The sequence below is a fragment of the Schistocerca cancellata genome, chromosome 5 (genome assembly GCF_023864275.1).
Source record: "Schistocerca cancellata isolate TAMUIC-IGC-003103 chromosome 5, iqSchCanc2.1, whole genome shotgun sequence".
Taxonomy (NCBI): Eukaryota; Metazoa; Arthropoda; class Insecta; order Orthoptera; family Acrididae; genus Schistocerca; species Schistocerca cancellata.
In genome coordinates, this window is record NC_064630.1 from 372097514 (window position 1) to 372117094 (window position 19581).

The following is a 19581-nucleotide window of genomic DNA, read 5'->3' on the forward strand; positions in this document are numbered from 1 at the left end:
ACTCCTCAAGTGTATGAGACCCATACCACACAGAACTAACAGGCTGTATTGAATTTTAAGGGCAGCAAAAGTAGTCAGGTTTGTTCAACTCACAAAGCAGATTGTCACAGAAACATGGAAAAACCTATACTGGCAGACGCTTGAAGATAGACATCAGCTATCCTGTGAAAGCTTACTTACAAAGTTTCAAGAGTTAGTATTAAATGAGGAATCTAGGGGCCCCTACTAGAGATTAGAAAGAGCTCCACATACTTGCTTTAAACTTGCCAGCAGGTAGTACAATTTCAACTCCAAACTCCCTGTCTCTATACACTCAGATACTCAACTTGCAAATCTTTTCCACTGCCTATTCCACTCGAATCTGTAGTTGGATGCAAGTAGACTATATGGTGGAGGTGAAACAAACAAGAAAACAACAATTTTGTTTTAATTGGATGAACTTTGCATGCTTTTCATGTGAAGCTTGGAATATAGTGTTAAACATTTCCAAACATCATTCTTCCTCTGATGCACCACATTTTCTATTGTATACACTGCATCACTCTATTTTTGTCTCACACATTTCACAATCTTGCAAAAGGCAGCTTTGTCAGAGGCCATCTGATCCCAACAATCGGTCATTTGCCCTGCCAATGCTACCGTACTGTAGTGAGATTGTGCACTAGACTTCAGTACTAAGTTTGAGTTGGCCTCACTCCTGTATGCTTCAGTAAGAGAGAATGAATCAACAAGTAGGAAGTGACCACAGCACTGGCCTTTTCAGGCTCATCATACTCTCAGAACTGTAGTAAGAAGGAAGGTAGCCGGTCTAGCATTGATGTAACAGTGGCACCTCGAGTTCTAGTGTATGCAACCCTCAACTTTGGACTTGTACTCACTCTGTTTCTCATCTTTTGCCCATTTGTATCACTCCTGTGCAGACCTCAAAGACAAAATTAAATTAATTACAGAGCTGTTTGAGCAATCACTGTTCTGGCATTACATACACATAAGAAAAAAGAAGAAATCCTTGTACATGGTACTATGGGGAATACCGCCTGCTATGCACTTTGCAGTGGCTTTACTGTTGTGACAGTGCCACGAGATTTATAAGTGCCGCTACGTCAGTACACAAACACGGCGATAGAGGCGCTCCGCAGCTCGGCTGAGCGCGGGAGCGCCACCTGGCTATGAACGGCGCCGGCCGCATGTCACGGCACGGCAGTTGAGTGACAGCTACGGAGTTGGTAGCATGAAACCCACTATTGTTTCTACGTTTGTATATCTACGCATGTTATTAGTGAATTAAAAGTTATAACACTTTTTGGCGACGAGGTCGGATATTTTTTTTCCTGCGTTGGTGTATTGCGCGTTCGTGTCTGGGCAGACATGGAACAGCTTATGCAAGCGCTCATTGAACAACAAACCCAGCTGACGGCTGCTATTCAGGCGTTGTCGACATCGCTTACTCATCGTCTGTCGTCCTCTTCTCCGCCTCCGTTCCCTCCTTACGACGAGGCCGCTGAAGACTGAGAGGATTATGAGAAGCGTTTGCGGCAACACGTCTTGGCTTTCAGCGTTGTCGACGCTCCGATGTGTAAGTCGTTATTTCTATCTTGGGTTTCCCCACGGATCTATCAGCTGCTATCTCAGTTAGCACCTCTGCGGGAACCTGCCTCTCTGTCCTTCCAGGAAATGTGTGACTTATTGTCTAACTATTACCGAAAAAACACCCACGTCATTGCCGCCCGCGTGGCGTTCTACCGGTGTCGTAAACAGCCCATCAATCTTACTGGGCTTGGGCGGCGTAACTACACGGTCTGAGTAGGAAATGTCAGTTTGTCATGGACACTCATCATGAATCTTATGCTGATTCAATGGTTAGGGATGCTATTCTACGGCTTGCTCCTGATAAAGAAGTTCGGCAACGTGCCCTACAACTGCCAAACCCGTCGTTGTCGGAAGTTCTAAGCATCGCTCAATCCTTTGAAGTGTCTCACGCTGCTGGCGCACAAATAGACGCATGTTGTGATGTGGGCGCTGTACAGTCAACTTTCGACACGGACAATTTGCCTGTTTCCCAGGAGAACGATGATGTGGCGGCGGTTCACTCGCATAAACAACGTCGCGTTGGGCCGCAACGCTCGCATCGAAAACAGCAACCACAGAAACAGGTTCGTTCTGTCCTTCCTTCTTGTCCACGTTGTTTCGTACAGCATGACAGGGCCGCGTGTCCAAAACGTTGGGCCACGTGTAATTCATGTAGGAAAAAAGGCCACATTGCTTCTGTGTGTCAGTCCCCTCACGTTCCTGTCGACGAGGACGAGGCATCGGACATGGATGTTAACTGTGTGCTTTCTCAAACAAATAAGTTGTTTGTTACTGTTCGTGTTCTGGATAAAGACATTCGCATGCAACTGGACACTGGCTCTGCAGTAACTCTCATTAATTCTCGCACATATTTGGAGTTGGGCTCCCCTCCCTTGTCTCCAGTTACGCGAAGTCTGAGGACTTATAATAAACAGAAAATTCCTATCATTGGCCAGTTTGATGCTTCCACTGCCTACAAGTCTGTTGTTCGGCCCCTCACGTTTTAAGTGGTGGATCATGCGGGCACTGAAAATCTGTTCGGTTATGATGCTTTCCAGTTGTTTGGGTTCTCCATTGATGATGATGTGCACCTCATATCTGCGGATATTCCGTATCAACAGCTGGATGGATTGTGTTCTGAATTCTCGTCCGTGTTCTCTGCTGGTCTGGGTCATGACAAGGATTTTGAAGCCCACATTACTTTTAAACCTACAGCTCGCCCTAAGTTTTTCCGGGCACGCCCTATTCCGATGGCGTTGCGTGCACCTGTCAAGGCTGAGATAGACAGGTTAACAGCTTCAGGGATTCTCCTTCCTGTTACCTCCAGCGAATGGGCATTGCCAATCGTGGTGGTTTCTAAACCCAAAGGGAGTCTGCGATTGTGTGGCGATTTTAAAGCCACTGTCAACGCTCAGAGTCTCGTTGACACTTATCCTCTTCCCCGTCCTGAGGAGTTATTTACCAAGCTCGCTGGGGGCCAGTTCTTTTCCAGACTTGACTTATCGGAGGCGTACCATCAGTTGCCGTTGGATGCGTCTTCCAAGGAATTTCTCGTCATCAACACTCCTTGTGGGTTGTATCAGTACCAGCGGTTACCATTTGGTGTCGCTAGCGCGCCGGCCATATTTCAGCGGTTTTTGGAACAGCTCACGGCTTCCGTTCCTGGCTGCATCAACTACCTGGATGACATTGTTGTCACGGGGGCCTCCACTGAGGAGCACCTTCGCAATTTGCGTTCATTATTTCGGGTTCTGCATTCGGCTGGGTTGAAGTGCAATCTGGACAAGTCACAGTTCTTCCAACCCTCCATTGTGTATCTTGGTTTCCACTTGTCCCATGAAGGTATACGTCCTCTACGTCAGCACGTTGCGGCCATCACCGCTCTCCCCCCGCCGTCTACGGTCAAAGAACTTCAGGCGTTTCTAGGCAAGATTGCTTATTATCACAAATTCATTCCATCCGCGGCGGCGGTGGCTCATCCTCTGCATCGGCTGTTACGCAAAAACGTACCTTTCTGTTGGTCCGACGAGTGTGAGCAGGCTTTTGTTCGCCTGAAGGCCCATTTGCAGTCGGCGCCTTGTCTTGCCACCTTCCTGACGCGTCACAGTATGGCCTAGGGGCTGTTCTCGCCCATCGGTATGAGGATGGGTCGGAACGACCCATCGCCTATGCTTCAAAGACCCTCAACGATGCCCAACGGCATTACTCTCAAATCGAAAAGGAGGCGCTCGCTATCATTTATGCTCTAAAAAAGTTCAGCGTTTTTTTGTACGGTTCTAAGTTTCACCTCATCACCGACCACAAGCCGGCCGCATGTCACGGCACGGCAGTTGAGTGACAGCTACGGAGTTGGTAGCATGAAACCCTCTATTGTTTCTACGTTTGTATATCTACGCATGTTATTAGTGAATTAAAAGTTATAACATTTACCACCTATGTATGTAGATGTAACTCGGATATAGACTACAACAAAATTACGTCTGAGCTGTTTCCTTCATCTTATGCATCTCCATACCTTGGCTTCAGAACTGCTCATTCTTTCATTCGGTACCTGAACATCGTATTCTTCCATTCTTCCTTTTCGTGTAATTTCTCTCTAAATAAAAGAATTTCAGAATGCTAGGAATGGAACAGAGCCAGATGATATGAAGAAAGACAGCTTTTCCTTTTCCGATTAGACAATAGAATCTAGCCTTGGCATCTTCCAGCTGGCAATCCCATACACTTTTAGTTTGTCCCATAAGACATTGTGAACAGTATGAGACCTATCAGGACCCTGGAACACAGTATAGCAATGAGGAACGGTATGCCACATTGCTAGCCACATTCTGGAGACAAAATTTTTTTTCATTAAAGGGTTTCGGGTTCAAGAACACCAACACCACCATATTTTAGTTTGAAGACATTGATGCATAAATGAAAAAGGTGATAAAACTGCAAATAAAACATATAAAAATAAGACTCACCATTCGCATGACCCCATTCACAGTGAATATGGATTTCTTCTCATCCTAGACAGAGAATAGAGAAATGCAAGGTTTTATTCAATTAAATGGATGGGAAAAGTTATGCAATTTGCTATTAATTTTAATAAAAAATGTTCTGTGTAATTTGTTTAATATAAATTCTTATAATTATTAACATTCTTGAGGAAAGACCTGTGGTCAGATAACGCAACTTCAAATTGTATTTAATTGTTTACAACAAAAGCAGTAATAATGAAAGCAGTACTTCAGCTTTCATATAGAAAAACAAAATTTGGAAAAAAGGTTCTGAACACCATTATAGGTAGAGTGCAACTATGTTTCACTTCTAATTGCCTTTTACATGTGTTGAGCAATAGAACATTCTTCCAAATTAAGTCCTTTATCATATATTTATTGCATCCATACCGTCAGTCACATACATTTTCCATTGAACTCAGCAAGATGATAATCTTTTAAGGATATGGAGAGAGTTATTAGTAAAGTGAAGCAGGTACTATAAAAAGCTGCTATGTTCTATACTGTTTAGTAACAAAAACTTGCTTTGATCTAAAAGAGCACACATTATTCAGGAACATACAGACAAGAATTAACTGATGAAATTGTAAACGATGTTTTTCAGAAAATCATTAAGTGGTTCTCTGCAAATGGGCTCTCAGTAAACATTGACAAAACACAGTATATACAGTTCCACACAGTAAATGGAATGACACCATTAATAAATATAGACTTCAATCAGAAATCGGTAGCTAAGGTAGAATATTCAAAATATCTAGGTGTATGCATTGATGAGGGGTTGAACTGGAAAAAACACACTGAAGATCTGCTGAAACGTTTGAGTTCAGCTACTTATGCTGTTTGGGTCATTGAAAAATTTGGTGATATACATCTCAATAAATTAGCTTACCACACCTATTTTCATTCTCTGCTTTCGTATGGCATCATATTCTGGGGTAACTCCTCATTGAGTAAAAGAGTGTTCATTACACAAAAGCATGTAATCAGAATAATTACTTGAGCTCATCGAAGATCATCCTGCAGAGACTTATTTAAAGAGCTAGTGATCTTCACTGTAGCCTCACAAAATATATATATATATACACCTAAAAACAAAGATGATGTGACTTAGCAAATGAAAGTGCTGGCAGGTCGACAGACACACAAACGAACACAAACATACACACAAAATTCAAGCTTTCGCAACAAACTGTTGCCTCATCAGGAAAGAGGGAAGGAGAGGGAAAGACGAAAGGATGTGGGTTTTAAGGGAGAGGGTAAGGAGTCATTCCAGTCCCGGGAGCGGAAAGACTTACCTTATGGGGAAAAAAGGACGGGTATACACTCGCACACACACACATATCCACCCACACATATACAGACACAAGCAGACATATTTAAAGACAAAGAGTTTGGGCAGAGATGTCAGTCGAGGCAGAAGTGCAGAGGCAAAGATGTTGTTGAATGACAGGTGAGGTATGAGTGGCGGCAACTTGAAATTAGCGGAGATTGAGGCCTGGTGGATAACGGGAAGAGAGGATATATTGAAGAGCAAGTTCCCATCTCCGGAGTTCGGATAGGTTGGTGTTAGTAGGAAGTATCCAGATAACCCGGACGGTGTAACACTGCGCCAAGATGTGCTGGTCGTGCACCAAGGCATGTTTAGCCACAGGGTGATCCTCATTACCAACAAACACTGTCTGCGTGTCCATTCATGCGAATGGACAGTTTGTTGCTGGTCATTCCCACATAGAATGCATCACAGTGTAGGCAGGTCAGTTGGTAGATCACGTGGGTGCTTTCACACGTGGCTCTGCCTTTGATTGTGTACACCTTCCGGGTTACAGGGCTGGAGTAGGTGGTGGTGGGAGGGTGCATGGGACAGGTTTTACACCGGGGGCGGTTACAAGGGTAGGAGCCAGAGGGTAGGGAAGGTGGTTTGGGGATTTCATAGGGATGTACGAAGAGGTTACGAAGGTTAGGTGGACGGCGGAAAGACACTCTTGGTGGAGTGGGGAGGATTTCATGAAGGATGGATCTCATTTCAGGGCAGGATTTGAGGAAGTCGTATCCCTGCTGGAGAGCCACATTCAGAATCTGATCCAGTCCCGGAAAGTATCCTGTCACAAGTGGGGCACTTTTGTGGTTCTTCTGTGGGAGGTTCTGGGTTTGAGAGGATGAGGAAGTGGCTCTGTTTATTTGCTTCTGTACCAGGTCGGGAGGGTAGTTGCGGGATGCGAAAGCTGTTGTCAGGTTGTTGGTGTAATGCTTCAGGGATTCTGGACTGGAGCAGATTCGTTTGCCACGAAGACCTAGGCTGTAGGGAAGGGACCGTTTGATGTGGAATGGGTGGCAGCTGTCGTAATGGAGGTACTGTTGCTTGTTGGTGGGTTTGATGTGGACAGACGTGTGAAGCTGGCCATTGGACAGGTGAAGGTCAACATCAAGGAAAGTGGCATGGGATTTGGAGTAGGACCAGGTGAATCTGATGGATTCAACAACATCTTTGTCTCTGCACTTCTGCCTCGACTGACATCTCTGCCCAAACTCTTTGTCTTTAAATATGTCTGCTTTAATAAAAGTCCTCAATCTTTCCTCTCCCACATCCACACCGGCTATTCAGAGCATCCTCCTACAGACCAACCGCCAATTAGAACAGCATTCTACCATTCACCTCAAAAAACTATCCAATCTCATGGTTTCCCACCTCCGGAAAGGCAACTCACTCACCCTTCACAACCTTTCCAGCAAACCTCAACCACCTCTCATTGCACACAAACCCAATCTCTCCCATCTACTCAATCTCCCACTTCCAGCTCCACTCCCTCCAAAACCTCAAAATTCCGATCAACACAATCTGACACCACAACACCCTAATTCAGTAGTTAACCTTTCCTCCAAACCTCTCTCCCAATCCGAAACCTCTGTCCTATCCAAAGGCCTCACCTTCAGCCCCACTCCCAGATTCAACCAAACAGCCCTCGTCAAAGATTTACTATCCTACACTCGTACTCTCTGCTGGAAGTATCACTTTGCCACGAAGAAAAATGATCCTAATCCTACCCCTAATGATCCAACTCCCCAAGACACTATCCAAATTGAACCTTGCCTGGAACAGTTCCGTCCTCCGTCACAGCGGGACCCACCTCCTCTTCCTCAAAATCACCCTCTCCAAACCTTCCAGGAATTTCTGACTTCCAGCCTTGCCTCTCAGTCCTTCTTAAAAAACCTTAATCCTACTCCCAACATCACCACTGCTGAAGCCCAGGCTATCCGTGATCTGAAGGCTGACCGGTCCATCGTCATTCTTCCGGCGGACAAGGGTTCCACGACCGTGGTACTTGATCGTCGGGAGTATGTGGCTGAGGGACTGCGTCAGCTTTCAGACAACACCACATACAAAGTTTGCCAAGGTAATCCCATTCCTGATGTCCAGGCAGAGCTTCAAGGAATGCTCAGAACCTTAGGCCCCCTACAAAACCTTTCACCTGACTCCATCAACCTCCTGACCCCACCGACACCCCGCACCCCTACCTTCTACCTTCTTCCTAAAATTCACAAACCCAATCATCCCGGCCGCCCCATTGTAGCTGGTTACCAAGCCCCCACAGAACGTATCTCTGCCTACGTAGATCAACACCTTCAACCCATTACATGCAGTCTCCCATCCTTCATCAAAGACACCAACCACTTTCTCGAACGCCTGGAATCCTTACCAAATCCGTTACCCCCAGAAACCATCCTTGTAACCATTGATGCCACTTCCTTATACACAAATATCCCGCACGTCCAGGGCCTCGCTGCGATGGAGCACTTCCTTTCACGCCGATCACCTGCCACCCTACCTAAAACCTCTTTCCTCATTACCTTAGCCAGCTTCATCCTGACCCACAACTTCTTCACTTTTGAAAACCAGACGTACCAACAATTAAAGGGAACAGCCATGGGTACCAGGATGGCCCCCTCGTATGCCAACCTATTCATGGGTCGCTTAGAGGAAGCCTTCTTGGTTACCCAGGCCTGCCAACCCAAAGTTTGGTACAGATTTATTGATGACATCTTCATGATCTGGAGTCACAGTGAAGAAGAACTCCAGAATTTCCTCTCCAACCTCAACTCCTTTGGTTCCATCAGATTCACCTGGTCCTACTCCAAATCCCATGCCACTTTCCTTGATGTTGACCTTCACCTGTCCAATGGCCAGCTTCACACGTCTGTCCACATCAAACCCACCAACAAGCAACAGTACCTCCATTACGACAGCTGCCACCCATTCCACATCAAACGGTCCCTTCCCTACAGCCTAGGTCTTCGTGGCAAACGAATCTGCTGCAGTCCGGAATCCCTGAAGCATTACACCAACAACCTGACAACAGCTTTCGCATCCCGCAACTACCCTCCCGACCTGGTACAGAAGCAAATAAACAGAGCCACTTCCTCATCCTCTCAAACCCAGAACCTCCCACAGAAGAACCACAAAAGTGCCCCACTTGTGACAGGATACTTTCCGGGACTGGATCAGATTCTGAATGTGGCTCTCCAGCAGGGATATGACTTCCTCAAATCCTGCCCTGAAATGAGATCCATCCTTCATGAAATCCTCCCCACTCCACCAAGAGTGTCTTTCCGCCGTCCACCTAACCTTCGTACCCTCTTAGTACATCCCTATGAAATCCCCAAACCACCTTCCCTACCCTCTGGCTCCTACCCTTGTAACCGCCCCCGGTGTAAAACCTGTCCCATGCACCCTCCCACCACCACCTACTCCAGCCCTGTAACCCGGAAGGTGTACACAATCAAAGGCAGAGCCACGTGTGAAAGCACCCACGTGATCTACCAACTGACCTGCCTACACTGTGACGCATTCTATGTGGGAATGACCAGCAACAAACTGTCCATTCGCATGAATGGACACAGGCAGACAGTGTTTGTTGGTAATGAGGATCACCCTGTGGCTAAACATGCCTTGGTGCACGACCAGCACATCTTGGCGCAGTGTTACACCGTCCGGGTTATCTGGATACTTCCTACTAACACCAACCTCTCCGAACTCCGGAGATGGGAACTTGCTCTTCAATATATCCTCTCTTCCCGTTATCCACCAGGCCTCAATCTCCACTAATTTCAAGTTGCTGCCACTCATACCTCACCTGTCATTCAACAACACCTTTGCCTCTGCACTTCTGCCTCGACTGACATCTCTGCCCAAACTCTTTGTCTTTAAATATGTCTGCTTGTGTCTGTATATGTGTGGATGGATATGTGTGTGTGTGCGAGTGTATACCCGTCCTTTTTTCCCCATAAGGTAAGTCTTTCCGCTCCCGGGACTGGAATGACTCCTTACCCTCTCCCTTAAAACCCACATCCTTTCGTCTTTCCCTCTCCTTCCCTCTTTCCTGATGAGGCAACAGTTTGTTGCGAAAGCTTGAATTTTGTGTGTATGTTTGTGTTTGTTTGTGTGTCTATCGACCTGCCAGCGCTTTTGTTTGGTAAGTCTCATCATCTTTCTTTTTAAATATATTTTTCCCACGTGGAATGTTTCCCTCTATATATATATATATATATATATATATATAAAAAGAAAGATGATGAGACTTACCCAACAAAAGCGCTGGCAGGTCGATAGACACACAAATAAACACAAACATACACACAAAACTCTAGCTTTCGCAACCAACGGTTGCCTCGTCAGGAAAGAGGGAAGGAGAAGGAAAGACAAAAGGATTGGGTTTTAAGGGAGAGGGTAAGGAGTCATTCCAATCCCGGGAGCGGAAAGACTTACCTTAGGGGGAAAAAAGGACAGGTTTACACTCGCACACACACACACACATATCCATCCACACATACACAGACACAAGCAGACATTTGTCTGCTTGTGTCTGTGTATGTGTGGATGGATATGTGTGTGTGTGTGTGCGAGTGTAAACCTGTCCTTTTTTCCCCCTAAGGTAAGTCTTTCCGCTCCCGGGATTGGAATGACTCCTTACCCTCTCCCTTAAAACCCAATCCTTTTGTCTTTCCTTCTCCTTCCCTCTTTCCTGACGAGGCAACCGTTGGTTGCGAAAGCTAGAGTTTTGTGTGTATGTTTGTGTTTATTTGTGTGTCTATCGACCTGCCAGCGCTTTTGTTGGGTAAGTCTCATCATCTTTCTTTTTAAATATATTTTTCCCACGTGGAATGTTTCCCTCTATTATATATATATATATATATATATATATATACTTATGAAATTTGTTATTAACAATCCACACAAATTCAAAAGTAATAGCAGTGTACATGGCTACAATACTAGGAGAAAGGATGATCTTCACTACTCAAGGTTAAATCTAACTTTGGCTCAGAAGGGGGTAAATTATGCTGCCACAAAAGTCTTTGGTCACTTACCTAATAGCATCAAAAGTCTGACAGATAGCCCTATAGCATTTAAAAGGAAATTAAAAGAATTTCTGAATGGCAACTCCTTCTACTCTTTAGATGAATTTTTGGATATAGTAAGTGGGTAATTTCCCCACCCCACCCAAAAAAAAAAAAAGAAAAAAAGAAAAAAAAAACTATTAAGTGTCATGTAATATTTTGTGTAATGTAATATCTTGTATAGACACCTTTTATTAACCTGACAAGTTCAACATCATTACGAAGTGTCGTATTCATGATCTATGGAACAACTACTAATCTGATCTAATCTAATCTCTAATTTGTTCATTAGTTGTCAGTAACCATAAAAAGTTTGGCCATTTGTAAAGTACTAGTATTTATTAATGGGCAGCTCATTGTACTCCGTTGATCAGTTTCTTAGCGGAACCAATTGATGTGTATAGTACTAATAATGTGCAGTAATGTAATCTATTTAAGCTAGCATTGTAAAATATTCTTTTAAACAATGTTTGGCTTCAGTAACATAGGACACACACACACACACACACACACACACACACACACACACACACACGCGTTACTGTTTTATTTTACCATTGGACAGTGGGTGCCTCAGGACATACAGTATATCCCCAACCCTTGCACTTGGAACTGTACATACTGTGCTAGTTGTTGCTATTACCTTTCCTAAACAGTGTCTGTCCTTAAAACTTCGGCATATAGGGCACATGATATTTCAACCTGCAAGATGAGCTCATTTACTTGAAGAACGTTTTCAAACCAAATGGATATCCTCAGCAACGGATTCAGAAAACACTTCACATTAAACAAAGGATTAGATACAGAATAAGAAAAATGAGGGTGATGCAGTCAAGTATGTTACATTTATGCTTTTTGTAAGTGTTCTTTCCTTGAAGATAGCAGAGATCTGCAACAGACATAAAGCCAAAATTATTTTCACCCTCCTATGAAGACAAATATCATCAGCTCAGTCAAAGGTAACTTGTTGCTAATGAGGCAGATGTTTATCTGTTTCCTTGTGGGATTGGTGGCAAGCAACATGGACTGTTTACAGAAGGTATGTTGAAAATCAACTGTACACTCACTTGCTACAACCGTACAAGTCAGTTGTGGCAGAACACCACATCCATATAGGCCACTCTGTGAATCACAAGAAAGCAATTATCTCATAATTTGTTACTCAGTGATAATGGAAGTTGTGGAAATTCAGTTAACACAAGACTTAATAGATCATGATAGTGGTTTTTATTTGAACGAGACATAGAACCCAGCCTTCATCTGCATCTTCACAGATACTCTGTAAGTGCCTGGTAGAGGGTTCATCGAACCACCTTCACAATAATTCTCTATTATTCCAATCTCGGACAGCGTCTGGAGAAAACAAACATCTGTATCTTTGTGTGTGAGCTCTTATTTTCATTATTTTATTATGATGATCATTTCTCCCTGTGTAGGTCAACGTCAGCAAAATATTTTCGCATTCAGAGGAGAAAGTAGGTGATTGAAATTTCATGAGAAAATTCCACCGCAACTAAACACGCCTTTGTTTTCATGATGTCCACCCCAAATCCTGTATCATTTCAGTGACATACAGAATGTGCTGCCCTTCTTTGAACTCTCTCAATGTAATCCATCAGTCCTATCTGGTAAGGATCCCAACACTGCACAGCAATATTGTAAAAGAGGATGGACAAGCATAGTGTAAGCAGTCTCTTTAGTAGATCTGTTACATTTTCTACATGTCCTGCCAATAAAATGCAGTCTTTAGTTAGCCTTCCCACAATGTGTTCCTTTCAATTTAAGTTGTTTGTAATTCCTAGGTATTTAGTTGAATTTACAGACATTAGATTTGACTGATTCATTGTGTATCCAAAGTTTAACAGATTCCTTTTAGCACTCATGTGGATGACCTCACACTTTTTGTTACTTAGGGTCAACTGCCAATTTTTGCACCATACAAATATCTTTTCTAAATCATTTTGCAATTTGTTTTGATCTTCTGTTGACTTTACCAGTTGATAAACAACACCGTCATGCAAACAACCTAAGATGGCTGCTCAGATTGTCTCCTAAATTGTTTATATAGATAAGGAGCAGCAAAGGGCCTATAATACTACCATGAGGAATGCCAGAAATCACTTCTGTTTTACTCGATGACATTCTGTCAGTTACTATGAACTGTGACCTTTCTGACAGGAAATCGCGAAACCAGTAACATATTCCATAAGCATGCAATTTCACTACAAGCTGCTTGTGTAGTACAGTGTCAAAAGCCTTTTGGAAATCTAGAAATACGGGATCAATTTGGTATCCCTCATCAATAGCACTCAACACTTTGCATGAGTAAAGAGCTAGTTGTGTTTCACAAGAACTATGTTTTCTAAGTTCATGTTGACTATGTGTCAATAGATCGTTCTTTCTAAGGTAATTCGTGATGATTGAACACAATATATGTTCCAAAATTGTGCTGCATATCAATCTTAATGATATGGGCCTGTAATTTAGCAGATTACTCCTACTATCTTTCTTGAATATTGGTGTGACCTGTGCAATTTTCCAGTCTGGGTATGGTTGTATATGGTTGTTAAAAATTGAGCTATTGTATCAGCATACTCTGAAAGAACCAGTATAGTGTCTGGACCAGAAGACCTGCTTTTGTTACGTGATCTAAGTTGCTTCTCTAGTCCGAGGACATGTGCTTCTACGTCACTCATGTTGGAAGCTGTTCTTGATTCAATTTCTGGAATATTTACTTTGTCTTGCTTGATGAAGGAATTTTGGAAGGCTTGCTCAAACTAGATCACAGAAGAGTCACCACACCTGGCAGCAAAAATTCACCAAAGAATGATTGAGCCATTTGAGCACTTTCCTCATTTCCCATAGCTAGCGCACATCTTCAAGAACTCCTCTAAGCCACCCACCAGCATATTTGCTGCAGATTTGCTTGCACCGTGCCACTGCTGTGGCGCATGTAAGATAGTTGTTTGCAACTTGTTATCAGTCTGTTGGCTTTCCTTAAGGATTGCCAGAGGATTTGTGGCTGAAATATCAGCAGAAGACAAAGAATTTCTGCAGTTGCATGCCCAAAACTTAGAGAATATTTCTTACATTGCAAAACAACTGAAGATGCACAGGAAAAGTCATAGTTGTTCACATAATTTGTGGACTGATGCTCAGACTTACCAGTTTCACATTTAAACACTGTAAATCAATGTATACTGTTGTGATTTGATCTTCAGTGACAGTGGGTCGTGAATATGGATCATAATATGTCAACATGTCCTTACGCAGTTTCTGTGTTACAGTCAATTGTTCTTCTTCTTGTTGATATCCTGTTGACATGTGAAAAACAGTTATTAATTATTTAGTTGTTTTGTTAGACCACTAGATCCAAATTACATGCACTGTTACGATTTTTTCACACTCCCATTCTCATCTTTTACTGCACTTAAGAAATTTGTATGTAGTGCTGTATATTTTGGATAAACTTGTTTATTATTATTTTAAGAAAGCAATCATATTTCAGTGGTAAATAGTTTACTGTAAAGAGTTCATTATGTGAAACCTGGCTCTAAAAATGTTTTTTGCCATAGCTTCTTAAATATTGTGTAATATGCTAAGATAGATTAGAGGCCATTAATCCAAACTGCAGAAACTTAACTGACCTACTGCAAAACTTGGTGCTACAAGTGGACAGATGAAGAGAAAGGACTGCATTTTTGCTGGTTGATAGACACAATAATACAGCAACAGACAATTCTGAAAGATTTACAAGTATCAAGTTCTTCGAAAGTCAGGTAAATTAAATGAAAAGAATCCCACAAAGAAAGTTTCCAATGCCAAAAGAATTAATCCAAATGAGAAACAGGGAAACAGACAAGTAGGTAACAGTTCTAAAGAACTGAGAAGCAATAGAGAAAATTAGAGTACACTGGGATAACTTGTGTGTGGGGATGTACTTCAGCAGCCCTATCAGGATGGGTTCCCTTTTATCAAGAACAGACCTTGCACTTATATAAGGCAATATATGATCTTTGGAAAAGTAGCTGAATCCGTGAGGCGGGTGTTGATTCATTTGGAACAATAGTGTTTTCAGTTTATACTAGCCACACATAAAAAAAATATTGTTTGCACACAAGAGAATCTATTGCTTGTGTGAGGGAGGAGATTAAATACTCTGTTAATTGAACAGACCATATTATTTTTGATAGATACATTATATCAGAGGCTGTTGTTGCATTTGTAAAAGAATATATCATGAAGGAAATTGAAATCTATTGTAAATAACAATTCAAAAAAGTAAATGTGTGGCCCCAAAGTATAGCACAAGTACAGATCAAATATTTACCTCAGTGTTGTTAATATAATTATGCAGTAATTATCATCAGTTGCAAATAAAAAAAAATTATTGATCAAGATGCCTCATTTCTATCAAATACCTTCAGTTTATTTTTATGGATAGTTGTGGATAGTCAACACAATAAAATAAAAATTATTAAATAGGTGAAAGGTTTACATTTTTTTGGGGCCCAGATCACGCAAACTAATTATCACAGAAAAAATTATCAAGTATAGCAACTGCATTAAAGCTTTCATCATTGCTGTAACTTTGTGGAATTTCCCTATTATATAAATTGTCTCTCATTTTAAAACAAAAAAATAATCTGTATCTAACATCATGAGCATAGCAATAAAATGTATGCAATACATGTTTATTCCACTACAATACAGAGTGAATTCATTACATCTGTGATGCTTGACATTTCCTCTCGTAAGAGTTCATTGGTAACTCTGTGATAATGATTTCAGTTAAAATATTTTGCTCATTTCAGTATTGTTGGTGTCATATTTATTGCGATGTAATGTGTTTGGAGACGATTCATTTAAATTCTTAACAGCAGATTGTCACTTTTTCATTATCATAAACTAATAATTATGCAACTTAGGAAAATATACAATAAATTGTGATTGAGTTTAACATTCAAAGTTAAATGAACGTCATAACTGTACCTCTGTTGGTAGGACAGCCATATATCCACTTTCCAGTAACTTGATACCATGTACTGAAGCACACATATTGAACATGTAAAGGAAGAGGATCTGCAGCATACAAAATTCTTTCATCTCCACCTCCTTTTCCAATTTCTATTAGACTATTCGTTAAACGAATCCAGAAGCCACGTTCTTCTGTAGCAGACAAAATAGATGGCGTTCTTGTGTGATTCATCGTCCTCCGTCGTTGTTTTCCACGTATTACAGAAAATGAGTTCTGTCCAGCTCCAAGAACAATCTCATATACAGGAGTAGTAAATGTGAGTGATGATGTTGGAGAAAGAAGGATATGGGCATCACTTGATGCTCTCACAGAAAAATTTATAATCATAGCATTATTAGCATATGTAGCTATTTCATCTACTGGATGAAAATTTTTGTATGCATATGTATCAGTAAACTCAGTCTGGCACCCATATTGTAGATCTGAAAGAAAATTATGTGCAAGTTGTTTTATATTAATAAGTATTAGCAATACAAACTGGATCCAGTTTTAATTGTACATGGCTGCACATACTTGCATTAACTTTTTCCTTTGAGATTCCCACTAGAAGAAAGAAGAGTAAAACATCAGAGTACATTATGGATCACAAACACAATGCAACTGAAGCATGTATTCCTCTAGCTGTCTAACTGACAGGAAGCTGTCTGATATCCATTTATCTTATCCTTGTTTAAAGCTTTTTATTGCATCCGTTCACTTGCTGTCTGTACCTATGATTAGAATTGTAATTTTTTTAAGCACCATCACTTTAAGGCACAAAAGATACCTAAATGGAAACAGCATATGCAAAAACTGAGAGCTCTCTCAGTGAAGACTGCATCAGTAATTGGTATTTCACACAACAACATATACTGTATTTATACTTTTGTATACATACTTTCCTTTGTTTCAAAGATACACATGAGTGGAAGAGATGAGAAGTGATCTTGTAGATCTGTATTCCTGCTATGGATTTTTTATTTTAAATGCTTAAATATTTAAGGGCAGTTAGTACATATTTTTGACTAGTGTGCAGAAGTGTCAACAGTAATCACAATTCCATGTGTATATTACTAAACGACTATTTGAAAACGTGGTACAAGTTGCAGGTTGCCTGTATGGATGGCTTCCAGGGCAAAAACAACTTGATTTTCAGTATTCTGCAGCTCACTCAAAACAACCTTGAATCTACTATGCTTCAGAAGTTTTGCTCGGAAGCCCTTACGCATCCTCGATACAGTCCTGATCTCTCCCAAAATGATTTCCATGTTTTTGCAGACCTGGAGGAAGACATTTGTGGCTGTCAGTGTGCTTCAGACAAAGAGGTCCACACCTGGATACAATCATGGTTGCATATGCAAGTGCAAACATTTTTTTCACAGTGGTAGAAATGTATTAACAGTTATGACAATTTCTTTTAAAAGAAACAAACAGTTTACATACTTTTTTCCATCTGTCTTGTTTTCATTTGACTGTCCCTTGTAATATTTCTACATTGCACTGTATTTTGTAAATATGGTCGAGGGCCATAATAAATTATATGATCTTAGTGAAATAGAGATTATAGAATTGTTTATGTAAATTGAATTAAATTATTTTTATAGCATTCAGAAAGTGATTTTACAGTATAGACATAACAAACAAAATGGAGTAGAAAATACCAGGAGCTAGTGGAACATAGCACCCGAGCACAGAAAACATTGCTCACCACCAGCAAAGCTACAATAATGTGTGTAGCAGCTTTGTTTGAAAAAATGCTAGAGGCTGCAAGACTATACATAAGAAAAAATGGAAGACATCATGCAGAAGTAACTGGAATAAGATGGTTGGGATGGACAGGCAATACAGTTCTGTTGTGCCCTGTGTGCACAAATTGATGTGACCATTTTGAAACTGTGGTAGTTGGCCACTGTGACAATTAAGTAGTTTTGGACAGTGTTCCAGTTATATTTCAGCTGACATATCGTAAGTCTGGTCTTATTACCATGGGGAACTTTCAGTTACTCTCATTTATTTTTGGACGGAAGTTACTGTCAGTGTCATTTCCTATTTAAAAAATCATTTATTTACCAACATAGACTAGGCATACTTTCGTAGGGAATCACAGTAACTGCCTTGTAATTAATTAATTTATTTATTTATTCTTAAATATTTTAGCCTGTGGTCATACGAATAATGTGACTTGAGGTTGGAAAAAAAAAAAGGGAATTCAAATGCAGTAAACATAAACTAGCAGGCAATCACATTTGAGTGGAAAATTTGTAAATTAGGTGTGTACTGTTGGCAAATAGAGCAATTTCACAATGGGTATGACCAATGTGTGTGTGTGTGTGTGTGTGTGTGTGTTATTATTATTACATTCAAATGATGGTGTCTCCTGAGCTCATTTTGGCTCTGCCTCAGGAATGTTGTCTAGGATCTGCAAGGATGAGTCTTGGTACAAAATCTCCTTAGCTCTTGGTGTTCAGTTGTGAATCTTTTGCTGCCACTCAGCACTAGTCGCTTCCACATACATTACCAGACTATGTGATCTTCTTCTCTGCAGGCACATTTGTTTGTTACTTTTCTTTTGATTTGATGAAAGTTACTTATAGACTATGGGCCATCAGAAAGTGAATCGGCCATCTTGAGGGGTTCAGATACCACATAAAGCCCCTTTGTTTGATATTTGGAAAGAAGTTGTGGATTTGTCTTCCTTTATCAGCATCATCCCAACACTCCTGCTGGAGAAAGAGGCTCTTGTTTCTTACCTATTTTTCTCTATGACCTTTTGGCTCCTGATAACCTGATGAATATCCCTTGTTGTATCGTGTTTAAGCTTTGTGTTGGCTACCAGCAGCAGCATAACAGGCCAGACACTTTCACAATAACAGTTAAAAATAGCCTGTTGATACTATCATATTGCATATCTTATTATTTTCCATGTTACTTTTGTACCTCTCACACATGCTTCTTCTGTAGGAGCACAGGAATTGAATCACACCCAGGAAGACACTTAAAATTTTGTGTTTATGGCTGTGTTATTAAGTCACATTAGTGGATCTCTTACAGGGTATTCCCAAATGTATATAGTGTTTTGTGGCATTGCTTGTAACCTTACTTATAGGTACAAGTTGTGCACCTCTCAATGACCAGTTCCTAGTTCATTTCATAAGTTACTCTTGACAAGATTCTTTTGCAGTTTTCCTTGGAGTGGACCCTATACAAAATTGTGAAACACAGGACCATAATAGATGGATGCTTGTGGACAGCCTTCAGAAATCTTTTTGCTTAAGTGTTGATCTGGACATGCATTTCTTGCCTCTCTGTCTTTTAGGAAGCCTTGTAGAGCTTGAAGGCAATCCAACTCCCTTAGGGGGTACAAATGTACTGGCCACCAGATCAAACAATGCAGTAGTGCTTGTGATTACAGCGACTATGTTGCTTGCTAAAGTTATTGAATCTTTTCTTCTCATCCTGTCCAATAGGTCTTCCCGACCCAGGGTTATGGGCAACTTTTTCATAACCTTCCCCATTTCCTAAATCTTGCCAGTCCTTTTCCTTCATCCCTCTTTGTTTCCCCGTTAACCCTTCTTCCAGAGTAAGGAGCCATTGCCTCCA

General features: G+C 41.4%; 2 protein-coding genes across 4 annotated transcripts in view; one reads left to right on the forward strand and one right to left on the reverse strand.

Moving 5' to 3' along the window:
• LOC126187391 (acetylcholine receptor subunit beta-like 2) overlaps positions 1 to 16656 on the reverse strand; it is a 66812-nt gene extending 50156 nt beyond the window's left edge. Inside the window, exons 1-4 of the mRNA XM_049928444.1 lie at positions 16516 to 16656; positions 15957 to 16424; positions 14130 to 14278; positions 4536 to 4580 (exon numbers count right to left, since the gene is read on the reverse strand). Coding sequence (XP_049784401.1) covers positions 4536 to 4580; positions 14130 to 14278; positions 15957 to 16424; positions 16516 to 16579 — 726 coding nt within the window. The 5' untranslated portion in view covers positions 16580 to 16656. The remainder of the gene's footprint in view (positions 1 to 4535; positions 4581 to 14129; positions 14279 to 15956; positions 16425 to 16515) is intronic.
• Positions 1 to 19581, forward strand: part of LOC126187392 (vesicle transport protein USE1) — a 152550-nt gene that overhangs the window by 72805 nt on the left and 60164 nt on the right. Inside the window, exon 1 of one of the 3 annotated variants that reach the window (XM_049928445.1) lies at positions 16680 to 16831. The exons of the other annotated variants lie outside the window; for them this stretch is intronic. Within the exon in view, the coding sequence (XP_049784402.1) occupies positions 16786 to 16831 (46 nt within the window). The 5' untranslated portion in view covers positions 16680 to 16785. Of the gene's footprint in view, positions 1 to 16679; positions 16832 to 19581 lie in introns of those variants that run through there. 3 annotated transcript variants of the gene reach the window in all.